We start from the raw sequence: 20,514 nt of genomic DNA, 5'->3' as shown, positions 1-20,514 counted from the left end.
ATGGACTGCGGACCTAATTAAAAGTAGTATTTATTTAAACCAACATGTTGAGATTCACAAGTATTTGAAAACTGTGATGATTATACTTTAATAGATACTACCCTTTTTTATGTAATTTTAGCATATGTACTAAAAGTAGCAAAGTAGCTTAAGTAGTTGAAAATAAAAATAATAATATCTATTCTTTATATCTAATATCTATAATATAAAAATGAGTCGCTGAATGTGTTGCTAAGCGCAAAACTCGAGAACGGTTGGACCGATTTCGCTAATTCTTTTTTTAAAATATTCCTTGAAGTATGAGGATGGTTCTTACGGAGAGAAAAATTCTAAAAAAAAAATAATAGAATTAAAGAATCGACTGTTAGGCGATACGAAGTTCGCCGGGTCAGCTAGTTTATTAATAATAACTGAAGTAAAAACTTTGTACCCCTTTTTACGAAATTTGCGCGGACGGAGAAGTATAAAATCGAAAAAATATCCCCCCACCCGCCGGCGGAAGCAGTTCAAATTTTATAGTGTCGGAGTATTTTATTCAATTAAAAATAGTTAAACACAAAAGTAAAACATTAAATAGTACTTATTCATCGTATAGTGAAGTGTACACATAAGTTGACTTAAAAACTGAACTTAAATAGTAAAATAAATGTGATAATTGGTGATATTCCGTTATCTAAAAATCAGCTGTTTTTACGTTCGTAGTGAAATATACCCGCTATTGAAAACATCGTACAACGGTGCAAGTAAGCTTAGATAAGTGTTATAAACTAATATTTGCTGGATAAACTTAGTAAACTAATGAAACAAAGACTCATATATAACTAGATAATATATATATTGATTAATTAAAATATAAAGAAATAAAATAAATTCGTTATAGTTCAAGTAGTGCCATCTAACTTCTTTAACTCTCACCATCTTATTATGGCAAATAAGTGCAGTGTGTGTGGCAAATTCGTTTCGGGTACTGATGGCGCCAAGTGTACGAAATGCACTGGGGTCATGCATAGATCATGTGCGACCGGATTTGATCCCTGCAAAGCTGGTAGTTGGCGATGCCAACCGTGTAAGGATAAAGGATCGAGAAAGTCTCCTACCTTTGATACCGTATCGGATGGCGTATTCCAGGATGCGAGTGTGGAAGAGAGTGTGACAACCAGTCTGGCCCAGGAAATCAGGTTGCTGCGGAAGGAGATGGCCTCGGTGCGCGAAGAAATGTCATCCTTTAGACTAGAGTTGTCGAACTTAAACTCCAGCATGACAAAGTTTAACAAACGAGTTGACGCCGTAGAGGAAAGAATGTCGGCTATTGAACAGCTGGTGAATCAGCGTCAAACTTCTCCGGGTGAAACTTGTCTAATGGACACAATTACACAACTAAAGGCGGAATTGAATGAACGGGAACAGGATGACCTTTTAAACGACATTGAGATCTCAGGGCTGCCAGAGAAGATAGGAGAGAATCCCGTTCACTTAGCATCGCTAGTCGCCAAAAAAATAGGAATCGACATCAGTGTGAGTGACATTGTGAGTGCTGAACGTAGGGGTCCCCGGCGCTCGGAAGCGAAGGGCGAGGACCAGCAACGGCCGCGGCTAATCAGAGTGCGGTTGGCGCGGAGGTCCTTGCGCGACGACATTCTCCGCGCCGCTCGGACGCGCCGTGGTGCTGATACCTCTGGTATATTAGACGGGGATGCACGACGTATATTTATTAATGAGTATCTCACACGTACCAACCGGCTACTCTTTTACAAAACTCGTGAAGAGGGACGTCGACGCAATTGGCGTTATGTATGGACTCGTGGCGGACGTATCTATGCGCGGCAGGACTCGGGAAGCAGTGTCAATCGTATACGTACCGATGCCGACATAAATCGAATTTTTGGTGGAAGCCCCGTTTGCATATAAATATTATACTTATTAAACATGTTCTTTACTACCTTACAATACTGTTCTTTTTACTATACTTTAAATACAAATGTAACTTAGTAAAGTATATTTTAAAAGAGCTTGTTATTAAAAATATGTTTTTATGTGTTGTTTACTTTGTTATAGTGATTGTGATTGGTTGGTTAATGCCGCGGCATTTGTGTAGTACTGAGGTATGGGGGGAGCCAAAAACATTGAGCGAAAGTGATGGAGCATATACTTATTACGATTTATTAGATTACCATTTATATTATTATTATTGTATTTATAACTATTATTATATATGTTTTATTATCTTATTTATCTTATATGACGTTTACTTTATCAAAATGTCTATATTAATACTACCACAGTGTTTTAGACAGGTTTGCTTAATTATTTGCCGTACTATTGACATTCTATGTTACTGTCCATTAATTTATCTGTTGTACCGTGGTCGCGTGGTTAAAGTTTTTAATCGGGAACACCCAATTGCCTCATTGTTGGTGATAATGGTGAGGATACTCTCTAGTGTCTGTAATAATGTGCTCAGATTGGGTCTAGATAATTTAATCTATAGTGACGATGCCTAGACGTCAAAAACTTAAAATTAGCTTCCTAAACCCCGGCTCTCTAGGAACTAGGCATGACGAGTTACTGGTCGCCATTGATAAACACAATATTGACATTCTAGCATTGAATGAGACCTGGCTAAGAGACGGTGAAGACGGCCGTGCGCCGCGTGTACCCGGCTACCGGTTGCGTCACATACCGCGCTCGAGCGCCGTGCGGGCACGCGGAGGGGGAGTTGGCTTTTACATACGTAACGGACTATCCGTGCGCACATATACCCACCCAATTACTCCAATGGTCGAACAGATGTGGTTAACACTTAATATTGGTGCGAAATTGTGGTTTATTGGTACAGCTTATCGGCCGCCGTGGTTGTCAGTCGGAGTGTTTTTGGATGGTTTGTCAAGCACAATCAGCGCACTGCCGGGTTTTGATCACATACTATTACTGGGTGACTTTAACATTAATTACTTAAATACTAATCATCATCACTATAAGATGCTACAGGAATTTCTTAGCTTACACCAGCTTACGCAATTTACAACAGAACCGACACACTTCACTAACGATAGCGAAACCTTGATCGATCTTGTTTGCTCAACTGCGCGCCTGGACCGGGTTTGGGTTGACTTTATTCCGGATCTGAGTAATCATTCATTTATTCACTTTGACCTCAATGTCCCAATAGTCAAAATACCTCATAAAAAAATTATGTACAGAGGAATTAAGAACATTGATCAAACAGCACTAAGGGAGGCACTTGATAGTATTGATTGGGGTAGAATGGCTCAAGTCGAAAATGTTAACAATATGGTAATGGAATTCACTGAGAGTGTGCTATGGCTATTTAATGTTTTTGCTCCTATTAAAATAATAACAGTTAAGAGTCACCAATATCCGTGGATAACGTATAATGTCAAACTCATGATGCGGGCGCGGGATGAAGCGGGTAAAAGAGCACGTACTATTAAAACAAGTTCCTCGGTCGAATATTACAAAGATATAAAGCGCCAGGTAGCGCGTGCAATTGCCCGTGAAAAAAATGCTTATTTTAATAATTATATTAATTCTAATACAAATAATCCACGCATTCTTTGGAAACATTTAAAACAAAATATTACAATCACGAAAAATAAGGAATACCTATTGCCTGAACACCTTAAAGATCCTATGAAAATTAATAAATGTTTTCTAGATATTCCTGGCAATGATTATGTCTCGGCGGGAACCCTTCACTTCTACGAAAATAATAAGTATTGCACATCTAATTTCTCACTCAAACCAACAGACGAACGTACAGTCTTGAGAATTTTAAAATCCCTAAAATCGAATGCAATAGGGGTGGACGGTATCTCGCTTGATATGTTGTTGTCAACGCTGCCTAACAGTCTTGATGTCGTGACGGGAATAGTAAACAGGTCTTTAACTACGTATACGTTTCCTAAAATGTGGAAAACGGCTATTGTAAGGCCTGTGCCTAAGAAAGATAACGTCACTGACATTAGGGATCTACGCCCGATTAGTATATTGCCGTGTCTTTCAAAAATACTGGAAAAAGTAGTATGCGATCAGATGACTGAATATCTTGATACAAATAAGATATTGCCCATTACACAGTCCGGCTTCCGTAGGCGGCACAGTACTACAACGGCGCTTGCGGATGTGTTTGATAATGTGCTGTCTGCTCAGGATGAAGGTCAGGGTACTATTCTCGTTCTCTTGGATTACTCACGTGCGTTTGATACGATTAATAGAACACTCTTACTGTCAAAGCTCGGGTTTTATGGCTTTTGTCCTGACACGATATCCTGGTTCGACAGTTACCTCAGTGAACGTGCTCAGGTGGTTGAGGTAAAGAATCATGATGGTACTACAGTATGCTCTGACCTCAGCCATACTTATAGAGGTGTCCCGCAGGGTTCCAATATTGGTCCTTTAATATTTGCACTGTATTGTGCTGATATTATCAAGAACATCGAACACTGTAAGTACCACATTTATGCAGACGATATACAGCTCTATATATCTTGTAAGCCTGCTGATATACGCACAGCTGTTGAAAAATTAAATGAAGATCTTGCCCGTATTGCTAAGTGGTCTCAAGCTAATGCACTGACGTTAAATCCAAATAAAACCAAATATATTTTATTAGGCACCCGATCTCAAGTACAAAGAATGTCGTACTCACCTCCCGTCATCCAAATATTAAACAAGCAAGTTGAACGAGTTACTGAGGCGCGCAATTTGGGCGTCTTGATGGATGAAGGTTTAAAATTTGAGAAACACGTCATACGAACCGCAAGCAATTGTTACTACCGACTGAAAGTTTTATATAAAATAAGAAATTCATTATCTGTTGACCTACGTGTAAAACTATGTGAGTCATTGGTCTTGTCGAAGTTTAACTACGCTGATGCCGCGATAGGGTCGTGTCTACTCTCTCGATCAAAAAAACTAATACAAAAAGTACAGAACGCATGTGCCCGATTTTGTTTTGACGTACCTTTCCGTGCGCATGTGTCGCCCTTCCTCAACGAGGCTAAGATCCTTCGTATGGACAAAAGAATGGAACTACACTTTGCTACTCTATTATTTGGCATAATTCGTTACAGAACACCGCCTTACCTTTATGATAAATTGCAATGGGCGAGTGATAGGCATAATCATAACACTAGAGGATCAGCGTTCATGCTCATCACATGCGCACATAGAACAGCAGCATTTCGAGGTAGTTTCAGGTACATGGCGACAAAGTGCTGGAATAATTTACCTCCGCCATTACGATCTCTTGAAACGGTTAATAATTTCAAAATTAAATTTAAAAAACACTTGTTGGATGTGCAAATACACTGCTAATTTTTATTGCTTTTAAAATATTGGTTACATGAATACTTACTAATTTAAACAGTATTTACATGCCATATGTTTTTACACCATAATTATTAATTAATAATTATGGTGTAAAAATCGGTGTGTATGTATGAATGTATGTATATGTGTGTATGTATGTATATATGTATGTGTATGTATGTATGTGTGTGTAAATGTATATGTGTATATGTGTGTATGTATGTATATATATGTATATGTGTATATATGTGTATATGTGTGTATGTGCGTATGTATGTATATTTGTATATATATGTGTATGTGTGTGTGTATGTGTGTATATGTATAAGCAACGAGCAAGGGCTCACTACAAATCAATTTATTTTAATTGAATTGAAATCAATTTTGTGTTTCGAGTCTTATAATATGTACAAATATTCATATTAAATCTTATGGTTTTTTTTTTTTTTTTTTTTTTTTTTTTTTTTTTTTCTGTATAAGGTTAAAGTTTACTTATTTCTCACAAGAACACTTACATGAGAAATAACAAGAACTAAATTAAACAAAAATGAATAGGTAGGGTACATCGCAATACAACATATAAGCAATTCATAGTGGAGACGAGAAATTGACACTATGTAAGGTAGTATTAAAATATATATACACAAGTTAACAAAAATATACGCAACCGGAATTGTCATTGTTTAAGGAGTTACTTTATGTGTTATTATATAACAAAAATAATACACCAATCCATTTTTCTATATTAATTTATCCTTTTTTTTTTTATTCATTAAAGTGAGACGTATTAATTGTTTTGCTTTATCATATGTATATAATTTTAGTATCTTATTATATGTGTACCAATGTTCAAAATTTATTATTATTATAGATTTATTAATATATTTTATATAAGAACTGCTTTCCGCCTATCTCTTTACGGGTGACGCTGAAAATCGGCGTTGGAGTCTTGATTCTCCAACAAATGCCGAGCGTCATCCATTTCAATGCTCCCATCAGTACATCGCTAAACAGATCGCCGCTTTCTTTCTTTTTTTTTTTATATACATTTTGCTTATTTTTCATTATTTTGTTTTTTTATTATATTATTATTATTATTTTGTTTTTTTTTTGCTTTTTTAATTGTTATTGTTGATTTTGTGTGGGTAGTTACCTATTATTATTGTTTTTTAATTTCATTGTCTTTTATTTCGGTTGTATATTGTGTTCCTTGTTTCCAATTTAGCTATTTGTCATAATATCTATATAGCTATATTGTAATAGAATTGTTATATTGTGATTTCTATTTTTTTGTCTTTACTGTATATCGATGTATGTGTGTGAGTATGAATAAATGTTTATTATTATTATTATTATTAAAATTTCGCAGACTTATAGTTTATACAGAAAAAAAAATATGCATATAATTAAATTAAATCAATAAAAAAAACATTACACACACTACCATGTATTTGACACACACACGCATATTATACTTTTTGATTGTCAAAGTCTGTAAGTCAAATTTTTTTTAAAGGTTCTTTATTTTCATAAGCTTTTAGTTTTCTTTAATTTAAAATTTTAATTATGGTCGAATTTCGACCACTGGGTGAGCATTAGTTATAATAATTATGTCAATAGTATAGTAGAAGGATGTGTAACACATTAAATTAGGCTATAATTACTTTTAAGTTTAAGTCACGTTAAGTTTATTCAACACGCTATTTTTACTTTTGTCTGTCATAAATACCAACTTAAAGGTACTACCAATTTAACGTAAAATAAAAAAATAACTACATTCTTTTATTAATTCGGGTATAAATTCTAGACAATACCCATTAATACAATCTTCATCTAACAATTACAGAATTATAAAAATCTGACGCAAATGCGAGCAGATTGCCGAGAAATTATTCACAAAGCACCCCGGGCACGGGACTTGATGATATTGTATTAGGTGATCACATACGAATGCGATTTTAATGGATATACCCCAGCTCCCCTCATAAAACACCTCGCGACCTAACATCCTATGAAAAAGAACCCAATTTTCCCGTCGTTTCGGTTGACGTTTACGTCATTTCGCGCGCCGACGTATGGCGACCCCAATCTAAATTAAAATCTAAAACCTTGTAAACAAGGCAAGTGCTCACTTTTTCGGGGATTTTAACCCTCTGAATTAACGAGAGATATAAAAGGGGGTAGGGTCGCCAGTGGTTTTGTCTCGTACTTTGGATACGTTACGGATATTAATGTGACGTTAACTTTATTATACCTTTGTATGAATCTTAGTTTCATTGCTTTTGCTGACCGTTTTTTTACATTTTAGTGTAACCATTTTTAAATTATAAGTAAGTTAAATTTAGTACCATTCATATAAAAAACGAATGATAAAAGGTCGATAAAAGGTACAAAAAAAAAATCGATTACATAATAAAAAATATATATATAAAATAAATACAATTATAATTGTTATAATTATTACACAATTTCAATATAAAATCAAAACAAAAATTGACAAGTAACTGGCTATCATAAGCGACATGGGACTCTAATAATGTTCAGGTATACGAAAAGATTCATTGGAACGCGGCGGTGATCCTTTTATAATCAACGAGCTGAAGGGTGATGATCGAGGTAGGGCGGGCTCTTTCCTATGACGTATAGATAATAGAGAACTTTGTTTATACGGCTTTTCTATCACTTTGTGGTCTACGGAACGTCCACGTTGAAGTTCAGTCAAGTTGCTTGCCAATTCAGCTGCTGCTTCACCATATAATCGTTGACCACGGCGCACCTAAATTTAAAAAATATGATTTCATAATAAATCTCCCAACTGTATAAAAAATAATATAGTTTAAAAAAACGCTTTAAAATTGGAATGGACTAGTTAATAGTCTAATTGATTTAATTAAAAGGTTGCGTAATTAAATACCGAATAATACCGCGCTTTTGAATGATTAAATGTTAAAGATTAAGCCTTCGATATCTGCACTCCTCAGTAAAAAATAATAATTCTACATATTTGCTGGTGGAGAATGATTTAATCGGAAAATTGGACATCAACAAGCTTATCTAGCATAAGCGCATCTACTTATTAGCTTTCATTAAAGTAAGAGAGGTACCTCGTCTCTAAGTTCAGCGCGTCTTCGCGACACCCACTCGATCTGTTCCTGGAGTTTCTTGCACTCCTTCTCGTTCGTAAGGAGATCGTTCTTCAGCGACTCCATGATCTCTTTGTACTTTGTCCTCACGTCGTTATCTATGGCGTGCAAGTTCTCAATTTCACACTGAGTTTCACGGACTTTCGATTTAGAAATGTGAAGACGCCCTTCCTGTTTGAAATGATTTAAGGGTAAATACAGATAAATAAGTTAAAAATAAGGCTTTTAAAAAAAGTTCTCTTAAATTAAACACGTTCAAAGATTGTATATTTGGATATTTGAAATGTGAAACTTTTTGTCCGGCTTTTTTTTTGGCTCACGTACAAAGATAGGCACTTCTCGCTAGACATTATTAGTTAAACAATAAAGGCAAACTTCTCTCGGCATAATTCGGCTTTCGTTTGGTTTTTAATCTTTGTTTGAATTAATAATATAATTGATTAATCTATTATTGTTTTGGTGCTTGTATCGCATCTAGAACCTTCTAGGCCGTCGTAGGTAATTTAGATACCAACAGTAACGAAATTAGAAATACTGGTCAGTAATCCAAATTATTGATTCTATTTAGAGAACAGACCAGCGTTCTGCCTACCACACGACTAAAGCGATGTTGATCGATCCGGGAACCTAACCTGAGCATAATTTCTGACCACGTGGCTTGGTTTCACCATATTTCACCAAACCAAACAATCTCATGTCGAACTTTTAGTCGTTTTAGCACAGTAGGTAATATCCTGCTCAAAATCTGGTGCAGCCCGACTGGAGAAGTACCTTAAACTTACAGAAGATCAAAGCTAAATAATACAGCTCTCAAGCAGTAAGTAAAGTAGCCAGAGCTCATTGGGGAGGGTCGTGGATAGGGTCGGTACCTCGTTTGCGATGCTTCGGATGTTGCAAGCGTCTATAAGCTACGGTAATCGGTTAACATCAGATGAACCGTATGCTTGCCTATTTATTATTACTAGGTCGCTAATTGTATATAAAAAAAACCTTTTCCGCAAGTTTCCGAGTGAGTACATCGAGATGTTCATCGAGGCTGTCCTTCTGTTCCACTTCGAAGCTCTGCACCACGTTGTGATGGGGACACAGTCGGTGTACCAACTGAACTGGACTACAAGGCTGACTTGGTAGTGGCTGAGGGTATAAATTAGGTATGTAAAAAATATCTTTGTAAGCATATGAAAAAGTTTTATACAAAACACGTATATAAAAATCTTTATGTCTTCAAATTGAACTTCTTTTGGTTTAATGGCTTTCACTGATGCCCAAAGGACATTGATCGCTACGAAAACTGGGTATACCGCGTGGTTTCATTCGTTATATTTTAAACATATTTCTTAACTATATACTATTTACTGCTTACAAGAACGGCTCATAGTGAAATACTTTTTCTATGTAGGTATATTATAATTACATTTAGCGAATCAATAAGTATATCATACCTATCTAACTTCAAAATTGGCCGTTTATTGGCATAATTTCGTTACAAAATTAATTCGATGGCTCTTAATCTCAAGATTAGCCAAAAAACGTCCATCAATATTATCCAATACCATCAGGTCGCTTAGTAGCTTTTTATTATGAATAAAATATAAAATAGGAAGATTAATAACTACTTGATTTTTATTATCTATTTATTACCTTACTACTCCTCCATTTCCATTTAACAATGAGTATCAAAATAACCAATATCAGTCCTACTGCAGCGGCGGCGGTCGCTTGCATTATACCAAGAGTGTCTCATATCGTATTTAATAAGGCCTAACGGTATCCAAAAACATTTCCATTTACTGTGTAAATGTAATAATCAAAAATATCAAAACAAATATTAAATGTAAAAAACGTCAAAAAGACAAGGTAATTTGGATTTCGAATAACATGTGTGCACGTGAAAATTTTGTAGTTAAAATATTCTATTAAAACTCTTTCTGTTAATAATCATTACATAGTATAAAATAAGTCGCTTCCCTCTGTCTGTAGGTATGCTTAGATCTTTAAAACTGCGCAACGGATTTTGATGCAGTTTTCTTTCGCAAATATGTATAGTGATTCTAGAGGAAGGTTTATATACATATAATAAATACATGCATAATTTAGTAGAGGAATACTGATAGTTTTAAAGATTTCTAATGTGATGTAGTAAATAAACACACTTTTTTGGGCTTACATTGCAAATATTAATTTTATATTTTATATTTAGTATCAGCATTGTATCTGTGCGAAACCGGGGCGGGTTGCTAGTATAAATGTAAAACATATACTACAATTAATTAATTTAATACTATGAAACAAATATGTCGATTAGTAAATCGTACCTAATTAATGAATTCGTGGTCCTAAATAAATACATAATTCGAACTTAGTAAAAAATCATTTGTAAATAACAACACATTCTATAATTATTAAAACAACCTATAAATTTTATATAAGCTCATGTAGAACATTCTGGGACGGCGATAGAGTGAAGCCATAAACATTTTCTAAAAATGAAAAGTAAAAAAGTAAGACCAAGAGGAGATTTATGATCTTTAAGCAACGGTAAAAAAGACTTTTACAGAATCTTTATCGAAATTTAAATCTATAATCTGACATCTTTAACTAAGAAGTAAACTAGATTCACCGCTATGTTTGGTTTTATTAATCGCAATGTAGAGTCAAAGTTGAGAGATGTGTACATAATAATAATTGTCGGTAAACTTAATACAAAAAGAATTAGGGCACGAAATGCATAATTTATAAAAAAACAAACAAAACATCAATTTTTATAATAGTTTACAGATTATAAACAGCCATGGATTGTACCTGTTGCGCTGGCGGTTGCGGGTTCGATCCCCGCACATGACAAACATTTGTATTGGCCATACAGGTGTTTGACGTGGTCTGGGTGTTTGTGCGCAGTCCTTGTGGGTCTCCCCACCGTGCCTCGGAGAGCACGATAAGCTGTCGGTCCCGGTTGTTATCATGTACACCTGATAACGATCGTTACTCATAGTAGGGAATATATCCACCAACCCGCATTGGAGCAGCTTGGTGGATTAAGCTCTGATCCTTCTCCTACAGGGGGAAAGAGGCCTATGCCCAGTAGTGGGATATTACAGGCTGAAGCGAAGCGATTACAGATTATAAAAATTTAAAATATAGATTCGCAAAATCAGACGCGGGTCACTCGCGCCCACGGCGTCTGCAAGGTCACCAAAATATCGGGAGTTTTAAAAGTCGTATCGGGAGTATTTCGGTGTGTCAAGTAGAATGAAAAAAAAAATGATACTAGTGAGCATGAAAGTTTCAAAACTTACAGCCGCAATATCTCTGAAAAAGCAGACAGTTTAATGACAGCGTCGTTATAACATCCGTATAATCTCCTATGACTGCTCATCCATCAGCGCTCAGGTGTCGAGACATTAGATCAAATACGTGTCGTTAATGCCTACTGCCACTAAAGGGCGCTTTATGAAGATAGCAGACACGTCTCTTAATACGTGTTTGATCAATTGAGGTTATTAAAAAGAGGTTTAGTACGTTTCTCTGTTTGTGTGAATTTTGGGCGTGTCTGTAGAGGTAATAAATTATATTTTTAAGGAGGTATTAGATTTTAAAGTAGGTATATTGTGGATGAGTTAAAAAGAATGTATCATATTTTATTTATTGATAAAATTAGAAACCAAATTTACTAATTTAATCACTATTAGTTTAGTTCCAACAAACATCGCCCTAATTTTTAGTAGTAAAACAGTTACTATAGACATAAATAATAATTATTATTTAAATAAAATATATATTATTCAACTACTATTAATCTCAATCTCACCTAAAATAGGCCCCATTATTAACAATAAAGCGTGCTGTGTGGCTACGGCACTAAAGAATTTAGCCACCCCCTCTCTTCCCGTGGGTGTCGTAAGAGGCGACTAAGGGATAACAAGGTTCCACAACCACCTTGAAACTTGAGAAGCCGACCGATGGCGGGATAACCATCCAACTGCTGGCTTTGAAATACACAGGCCGAAGACGGGCAGCAGCGTCTTCGGTGCGACAAAGCCAGTACTGCGGTCACCAACCCGCCTGCCCAGCGTGGTGACTACGGGCAAAACACATGAGTTCACGTTATTTTTGGCGTAAACTTGTGGAGGCCTATGTCCAGCAGTGGACTGTATAGGCTGTAATGATGATTAACAATAAAAATAAAGTACTTAACCATGTCTATATAACTAATTTATAAAAACAATATTCTGCTTTATTCTACAAATCTTACTGTTACTAATTACATAAATACATTAAATAAATATTTGTTACTATTTTAGCCAAAATATATAGAACCCATTTCAATAATACCTTGCAAATAGCTAGTGATCCAAAATAACAATTTCTATAAATAATATCTTGATAACGCATAATATAACGCATTTTTTTATAAATACAATGTTCAAAATAGTACAGTTTAAACACTATTATTCAATTGTAAGGGAACAATCTAACACAAAAATAAAAATTACATTCGCAATTGCTATACATAGCAATCGGTCGTTAGATTCGTAATACGAGCCCTTCGGAGCGAGGCAATTACGCAGCGATACGGGAAATAATTGAAAGGGGATCGTTTTCTAATTGATTGTTTCTGGACGACCGATTGATATGATAGAACGATTATTCCCGCCCACGGTATGTGACGTAGCTAATTACTCTCTACGTTTCAATATGTGTGCTATGTAATTATAATTAAAGTACATACACTTCTGTAAATGTAGAAATATTATATTTTTGAGAAAAAAATAATTGAAAGAAAATTGTTATTGACATTCGGAATTTATTTAAAAGCCTAACTTTGTTATTTTGTTCTCATATAATAAATTAGAATAAATCGAGATTAAATGACTTTTAAACGACTTAAAAAAAGGAAGTTGGTACTTTATTCCACTGTATTTTTATGTGTTACCTACCTCATAACTTTTTACTGGGTGTACCTTCTTGTTTTGATGATTCCTTTATAATCAAGAGCTGGAACTTGTTGTGTGGTCCCATTTAAATTTGATCGAGATTTTTTGTTGTAAGTACTTGTCGATGTAAGTTGAAATCAGTTTTTTGTTTCGTTTACGAACAAACACAATTATCATTAAAAGTAAACACCGCAAAAGATATTTATAGGTTGTAGTAAACAGTCCATGCCTTGGAGAGCACGTTAAGCTGTCGACCCTAGTTGTTATCATAGACACCTAAAAAGCGATCTTTACTCATACGCTTCAGCCTGTGATATCCCACTGCAGGGCATAGGCCTCTTTCCCTATGTAGGAGAAGGATCAGAGCTTAATCCACCACGCTGCTCCAATGAGGGTTGACGGATATATTCCATACTATGAGTAACGATCGCTATCATGTGCACATGATAATAACCGGGTCCAACGGCGTAACGTGCTCTCCGAGGCACAGTGGGGAGACCCACAAGGACTGCACAAACATCCAGACCAAGGCAAACGTCTGTATGGCCAATACAAATGTTTGTCATGTGCGGGAATCGAACCTGCAACCGCCAGGGCAACAGCCACAAACCAGTACTGTGACCGATGCGCCAACGCGTCGTCCTTTACTCATAGTAGGGAATATATTCGCCAACCCGCAGTAGAACAGCGTAGTGGAGTAAGCTCCGACCATTATACAGACCGACATAGGAATAGTGGATCATTTAGTAGGTCCTTAGTAGTTCGCTACTGTGATACGTTGTGGATTGTATAAGTGTTCATTCATAATAGTTATATAGTCCGTGTACAATTTCCTCTTTATAATACGTGTAGTGTCTGGCCGTGTAGTATACGTGTAGTGTGACCCACGATTCTGCCTGATATATACTGTAAATAAAAATAAGATTGTAAGATATTTTTCACGTCAATATTCATGTTAGAATTTTAAACTATTAAGCATGTATTATTAATGGTTTTCGATATTGCGATTACATTTTAATAAGTACCTATAATAATAATCTGTGCTACGGAATTCCCGCCACATTCGACATTAAACGCTGCGTTCAGAAACCGCTTACTTTCAGCGTTCCGTTTCACTTGCACCGTGATCAAAGCGGCGTTGACGGCGCTATATAAGTTAGATTTACAGCTTACGGAAGCTAATTAGGTAGGACTGGTAGGAGTGGGTGGATCAGTCGGCTCATGAGTCATGGTTCATGGTTCATGGATCACTAGCGTCGCGCCGCGTGCTCAGCGAAACGTGACTGTTTTAACGCTTTTAGAAATTGTTCGTTCTATATGTAGTTTGAGTTTAACGTTGTGAAAACGGTAGTCTAATGATCACTAAGTTTTTTGCATGGAATGATTTGGCCTTTTTTGTTCTTAAGATATTATGATTTGTATTAAAATAGTCGATCCGTGCTCTTTCTCTCGTGTAGAATGAATACTTAATACTATACATTCAAAATTGATAAAAAATGTGGGATTGAAAATAATAAAGTTTTTAGTACGTTATCCCACGTGTTTTTTTACCTCTTATTTTTTTCATTTTTTCAACATTTCCCTTGACTGTTTTAAGCAATTTTATGAGAAGTGGAATTTTTCCTAAGAAACAGAAAAGACCTGAAATAGTACCGTTTACAAAAAAGGTGATCTAGCAGACAATAAAAACTACCGTCGAATTTCTATCCTCTCATGTTTTCGGTCCTGTATGTAGCTTGTAATCGTGTGTGAGCTTTTAAAATATATATATAAAATATTTTTTTTTTCATAAATATTTTCTTAAAAACATATTTCATGTAGGTAAGTATCATGTAAGAAGTACTTCCAGTTTTTTATTATTTTTCAATTGTGTGTATAACTATTATAAACGCAATTTTAATAACAATCTAAAGTGATAAAAAATAAATAATTGTGTTTGCTCGCAAACGAAAAAATATCGAATTCAATTACATCGATACCTACCTATGTAGGTAGATATACGAAACAATAGTATACTTAATAAATTAAATATGTGTTATTAGAGATAACTCAAAAGTTCTTGTCAAATCTCAATCAAAATTGAGTGAAACTACAAGAAAAGCACCAGCTCTCGAATAAAAAAAGAATCATCGAAATCGGTCCACCCAGTAAAAAGTTGTGAGGTAACATAGAAAAAAAAAAATACACTCGAATTCAGAACCTCGTCTCGTCTCGAAGATGGAGCTTCTCAATTCGACTGAATTTTATTTTATTTTATTTTTATGAATGTTACCTCAGATTTTTTGACTGGGTGGACCAATTTTGATATTTTTTTTCTTCGAAAGATGGTGCGTTTCATGTGGTCCCATTTGAATTTAATTGAGGTCTGACAAGTACTTTTCGAGTTATTATCTAATAATGTGTACATGTGTGTAACTTGACTATTTTTCGTCGACCTACGGTTGTATTATACCGTATAACTTTTCGCTGGGTGTACCTACCTATTTTGATTATTCTTATTTTAATCGAAAGCTAATGGTTTCTCGAAGTTCTTTGTTATAGTATAGTATGGTCGACTTATTGGGTTTATATTTTGAAATTTATTCATTGCCATTTAGAACTGTTCCTGAATTTTTTTAGAGTCAACGGAACTAAAACTTTATTGTAACCCACATTCTATACTAAGTTATGTAACTTATTTTTTTACTATCTTACTTTTGTACGCCTTTTTTAAAGTTAATTTACTAAACCTAGCGAAATTTTGACAATTTTAGTTATGACAAGATAGTTAATAATATTTACGCAATAATAAAGACACATAGGTATAGCATTTGAAAACTATCGGTGCAATACCAAATTAATTCCATCGACTCTATAGTTATAATTCAAATACTCTATCGCACAGGATCTCGTCTCCATTTATTTTGAAACAAAAATTTCAAGTAATAATAGTAATATTTTGCTTATTTTATCTTATTCTTATTAATTTCGTGTCACAATGTAAGTTACAATATTCTTCTGAAACGGCTGGACCGATTTTTATGATTGTTTTTTGAATTATGTGTGCATATCGGGTAGGTCTGAGAATCGGCCAACATCTGTTTTTCATCCCCTAAGTTAAAGGGGATTAAGGGGGTTAATAACTTATATAGCAAAACAAGTTTTGTTTTTTGGGTCAGTTAGTACCTAATACTATAAAAGTAAAGTTTATAGTTTTTGAACTCACCAGGAAAATAAAAGTTTAGATTTACGCTTCAGCCTGTAATGTTCCACTTCTGGGCATAGGCCTCTTTCCCCATGTAGGAGAAGGATCAGAGCTTAATCCACCACGCTGCTCCAATGCGGGTTGGCGGATTTTTAGATTTAGCGGAAGTTTAGATTTACTTTTATCAAAATAAGAAGATATGCTATGTGGTTACGGCATTAAAGAATATAGCCCTCTCTTCCCGTGGGTGTCGTAAGAGGCGACTAAAGGATAACACAGTTCCACTACTACCTTGGAACTTAAAAAGTCGACCGATGGCGGGATAACCATCCAACTGCTGGCTTTGAAATATACAGGCCGAAGACGGGCCGTAGCGTCTTCGGTGCGACAAAGGCAGCCCTGCGATCGCCAACCCGCCTGCCCAGCGTGGTGACTATGGGCAGAACACATGAGTTCACGCCATTTTTGCGTGAACTTGTGGAGGCCTATGTCCAGTAGTGGACTGCGAAAGGCTGCTGTGATTTATCAAAATAAGTGCATTCGTTTTAAAATTCTTAGTAAAATTTTTTTTCACTAAGTGGCACAGTTTATAAAGCTTTATGTTATAGAAGACAGGTTTTCAAACAAAGCAGTTATTTGTGTATTTTGAAACACCAGTACAATAATTATTCCACTGTAATAGGAACATGCTACATACATAACTTTTTTTTTATTGTAGTTAAATATCCAAGTGTGATAGAAATATGTGTTTAATTAGTGAACTATTATATTACGACACGGTAAGACATTCTGCGACACGCTCCACGGAAAATGTGTCTCAGACATGTTGTCGCACGTTTTTGTGTAATAATTTGTTACTAATTATGGCACAAAGATACCGCGAAAGGAAATCTCATGTTATTTGGTTATGCCTTGTTGACGATAGTTTAATGATGTTCAAATACTCTTTATATTTAGAAAAAAAATGTGTTTTTTTTATCTACTGGTCAATTTATCGATCAAAAATTTCTTTATTCAAGTAAAAAGCACGTGAGCACGTAAAGAATAAAAGTTTTATTTTTTAATAGGAGTACAGTTTTTTACTTTTAGAGCAAAATATAGGTTAAACAAGAAACATTAATTCAAAATGGCGGACGTTTGATTCGCCGACGCGTTCCTTCTCGCATATTTACTAACATTACCATACTTCAGGCGACGAAGCTTATTTAAATGCTCTACCGACTCCATTTAGAGCTTGGAAAAATAAAACTCGGGAACGGATCCCGCGATCTCTCGCTGAGCCGCTTTTGTGGTAAATATGTATAAACCTGCCAAGATACTCGTTCATTCAGTAGAAACGATTCTCTAGGGAATGCCAACCTTATGATAACGCATCAACTACCCTCCGAAATGAAAATCGACTCAGTGGAAAAGTTGTCTGTTTGTAAGTATCTACGTTTTGTCGCCGAGTATTTTTATTTTATCGCATTTTATTTAGAAACACAGCTGCCAGTCGTGTTGTTCGCGGCTTTTAAATTATCCTTTGTATGCCTATCTCACATATGTATCTATATCATTGTCGAACTAAATATGTATTAGATGTTAAAAAGAGTAGAACTGTACTTTTTTTAGATTATTTGCATTTTATCTTAGTGCTTGTATAAATTAGAACAGAGTAAAAATTAAGTTAAACGATTAAAAAGGAGCCCCGGGAACGGTGTTTGAACAATGATTCCATTATCTCTGAACGGCGCGCCGGTACTTAGACATAAAAGATAAAGCGGAATAGCCGCCAATTTTGTTCCATTACTCTCAAGTACCGCAGAATACATATTATCCGTAAAATGGAACGCAAACAAAGTGAACGTCGTTTCCCCGCCAACGATAACTTAATTTCAGTCCGCCATAAGTACGTAATTAGCGAGCCGCTGCCTTATCGGCCAGTGGGTAATTAACCTCTCCGAGGGTGCCCCAACCCCGGTGCCACCCGTCCTCCTAGCGTACCTTGAATACCTCCTCACCTCGTAATATTTCCGCCATATTATCCGGGCGTCCGCCTACCTCCTCCGCCAATGGGGGCCATTCCCGCGCTTTTGTTTTGCACCGTTACGGCTCCGTTCCGAAACGTAGTAACGTGACAAGTTCTCTTTGGAAAATTTAGCTGTATGCGAGCAGAGTGTGGTATGTTTTCGTAAGAGCACGTTTATTATGCTACATCTTTGTTGATTTTAAAATATCTTAAGTTGACGTCGAATTTGAGACGTTTTCTGCTTTATTGTGTAGCGTGCAAAGTATAAATTGGTTTCGTAAAGAGTTTTCGGGTGAGGGGTTGTCGTCAGTTCATATTTCATGTGTTATCATCTTTTATTGAGTGCGAGGCCGGGTATTGTTGTCGGTTTACAGCGCGGTTATCTCCCGCGGCTGCCGGTGTTTAGTGACGCCTCGGCTGATGAATGGAATATTGGTATGACGTGTTACTGCCTCCGTTGGGAGTTGCTTTTATATTATATTTTATCTTAATATTTAATCTAAGAATGGCTCGACAGTAACTTTTGTTAACGAAACCTATTTTCATAAAATGCTAATACATTTTCACGAATAACAATAATTCCTTCGGATATAAGTTATAATTGGCAAAATAAAATAAAAGAGAATAACGGATATAAACCTCCATGGTACCTATAATCGATCAAACTCCATTTAACCGTATTCCTGAACGGTCGTTTGTCAAAATTACGCGGGAGCCGTTAAGCCGCATAATTTTTGGCGCGCGTTGGTTGGCGCGCACTAATTGGGTGCCGCGGCCGTCGCCGATAAAGCTCGGTTTACACAGCATTTTAATTAATAGAGTTCGTCAGAGTCTAGGGTTGGCAATAACCGTCGTAATGAATTATCTGAATCGGTATTATGTATGATTCTAGATACGATACGTATATTGGTATTGTTGTTATCGGATTGTTTGAATCGAAACGTAGTTAAAGCTTGTAATAAAATACTTCAATAACATAACACAAATTCTGTTTTTATAAAATTTAAGACGAATTTTTAAGACGAAATTAGTTTTAAAAAAAGAAGTGAAAATGTGTTTCAGGCAAAATATCTTACTTTATTGCAGTATTTAAAACTTAGACCTTAAAAATTTTAGTATCCGAGACAACAAGTTCTTATTAAAGTTGAACGGTATATTTTCTGAGAATGATTTCGCCAAAATTCAATGTAATCAAGCCGAAGAATTCCCTCCTCAGTTACGTTTGCCACGCCGCGTCGTGTCAAAGATTATAAAAATATTGTTTCAGAAAAAGATGTGCTAATAAAGCCTATATATGTATGTGTCTAATTTTTCTATTAACAGTTAACCAGTATGAACCTAAAATAAAGAAATATAACCATTGCTTTTTATTTAAAATAAAAGTAAATTAATTGAAAAAAAGTTGGATACACTAATTGTTATTCTAATTAACGTTTGGAAGACGTTTATTAACCAACAATGTTCAATATTTCCTTTTTAACATCATTTAAATTGCGTGTTCTTATTTTAGGTACATACCTAGTAGGTATAACGATTATTTTCGACACACATTTTAAATAGATTTTTTTTAACAAAATAACAATTTTAATCTGTGATACAGTATTCCAAAGTACAAATTGACTTTCGGCCGCAAAGGACCCGCCATTTTCATTTCGAGAAATTATTTCCTTTTCAAGAAAGTGTTATTCGTAAAATATAAATATTATGACAAATTATTTACATTAAAGCTTTGGTGCTTAATTAAATTACGTAATTTCCTCAATCATAACTATCATTACTTTCATATACTTATTTTATTCTAATTTAGCCACTTCCATTTTAGTAAAGTACTTACTTTAAGAAAATTGATTCCTAAGCAAATAACGTCATATTATAAAGTACTTACTGTCTTATTTATGTTGGGTATGTTTATAT

The 20,514-nt window shown here is 35.3% G+C and overlaps 2 protein-coding genes across 2 annotated transcripts; one reads left to right on the top strand and one right to left on the bottom strand.

Annotated features, from left to right (window-relative positions):
- The first annotated feature begins 924 nt into the window (after positions 1-924).
- LOC123664957 lies at positions 925-1,908 on the top strand. The gene has a single exon (XM_045599322.1). It carries the CDS (start codon positions 925-927, stop codon positions 1,906-1,908), a length of 984 nt encoding a protein of 327 aa, XP_045455278.1.
- Positions 1,909-7,759: 5,851 nt separating this feature from the next.
- LOC123664956 (GRIP1-associated protein 1-like) lies at positions 7,760-10,199 on the bottom strand. The gene is made up of 4 exons (XM_045599321.1): positions 10,116-10,199; positions 9,465-9,608; positions 8,436-8,645; positions 7,760-8,107 (listed from the first exon to the last, which is right to left on the bottom strand). The coding sequence occupies exons 1-4, from the start codon at positions 10,197-10,199 to the stop codon at positions 7,862-7,864; spliced, it is 684 nt and encodes a 227-aa protein (XP_045455277.1). The 3' UTR covers positions 7,760-7,861.
- Between the last annotated feature and the right edge of the window lie 10,315 nt (positions 10,200-20,514).

This window comes from Melitaea cinxia, chromosome 23 (assembly GCF_905220565.1).
Source record: "Melitaea cinxia chromosome 23, ilMelCinx1.1, whole genome shotgun sequence".
NCBI classification, from domain to species: domain Eukaryota; kingdom Metazoa; phylum Arthropoda; class Insecta; order Lepidoptera; family Nymphalidae; genus Melitaea; species Melitaea cinxia.
Note: the sequence above shows the minus strand (reverse complement) of the source record. Positions and strands in the feature narration are given on the sequence as shown.

Excerpts from the sequence above, each read along its gene's own strand:
- LOC123664957 (XM_045599322.1), top strand. The coding sequence starts at position 925 with ATGGCAAATAAGTGCAGTGTGTGTGGCAAATTCGTTTCGGGTACTGAT.
- LOC123664956 (XM_045599321.1), bottom strand. The coding sequence starts at position 10,199 with ATGCAAGCGACCGCCGCCGCTGCAGTAGGACTGATATTGGTTATTTTG. Across the intron at positions 9,609-10,115 it reads GGAAATGGAGGAGTAGTAAG|CCACTACCAAGTCAGCCTTG; the intron begins GTAATAAATAGA and ends TTATACCCTCAG. Across the intron at positions 8,108-8,435 it reads GCGCTGAACTTAGAGACGAG|GTGCGCCGTGGTCAACGATT; the intron begins GTACCTCTCTTA and ends TTTTAAATTTAG.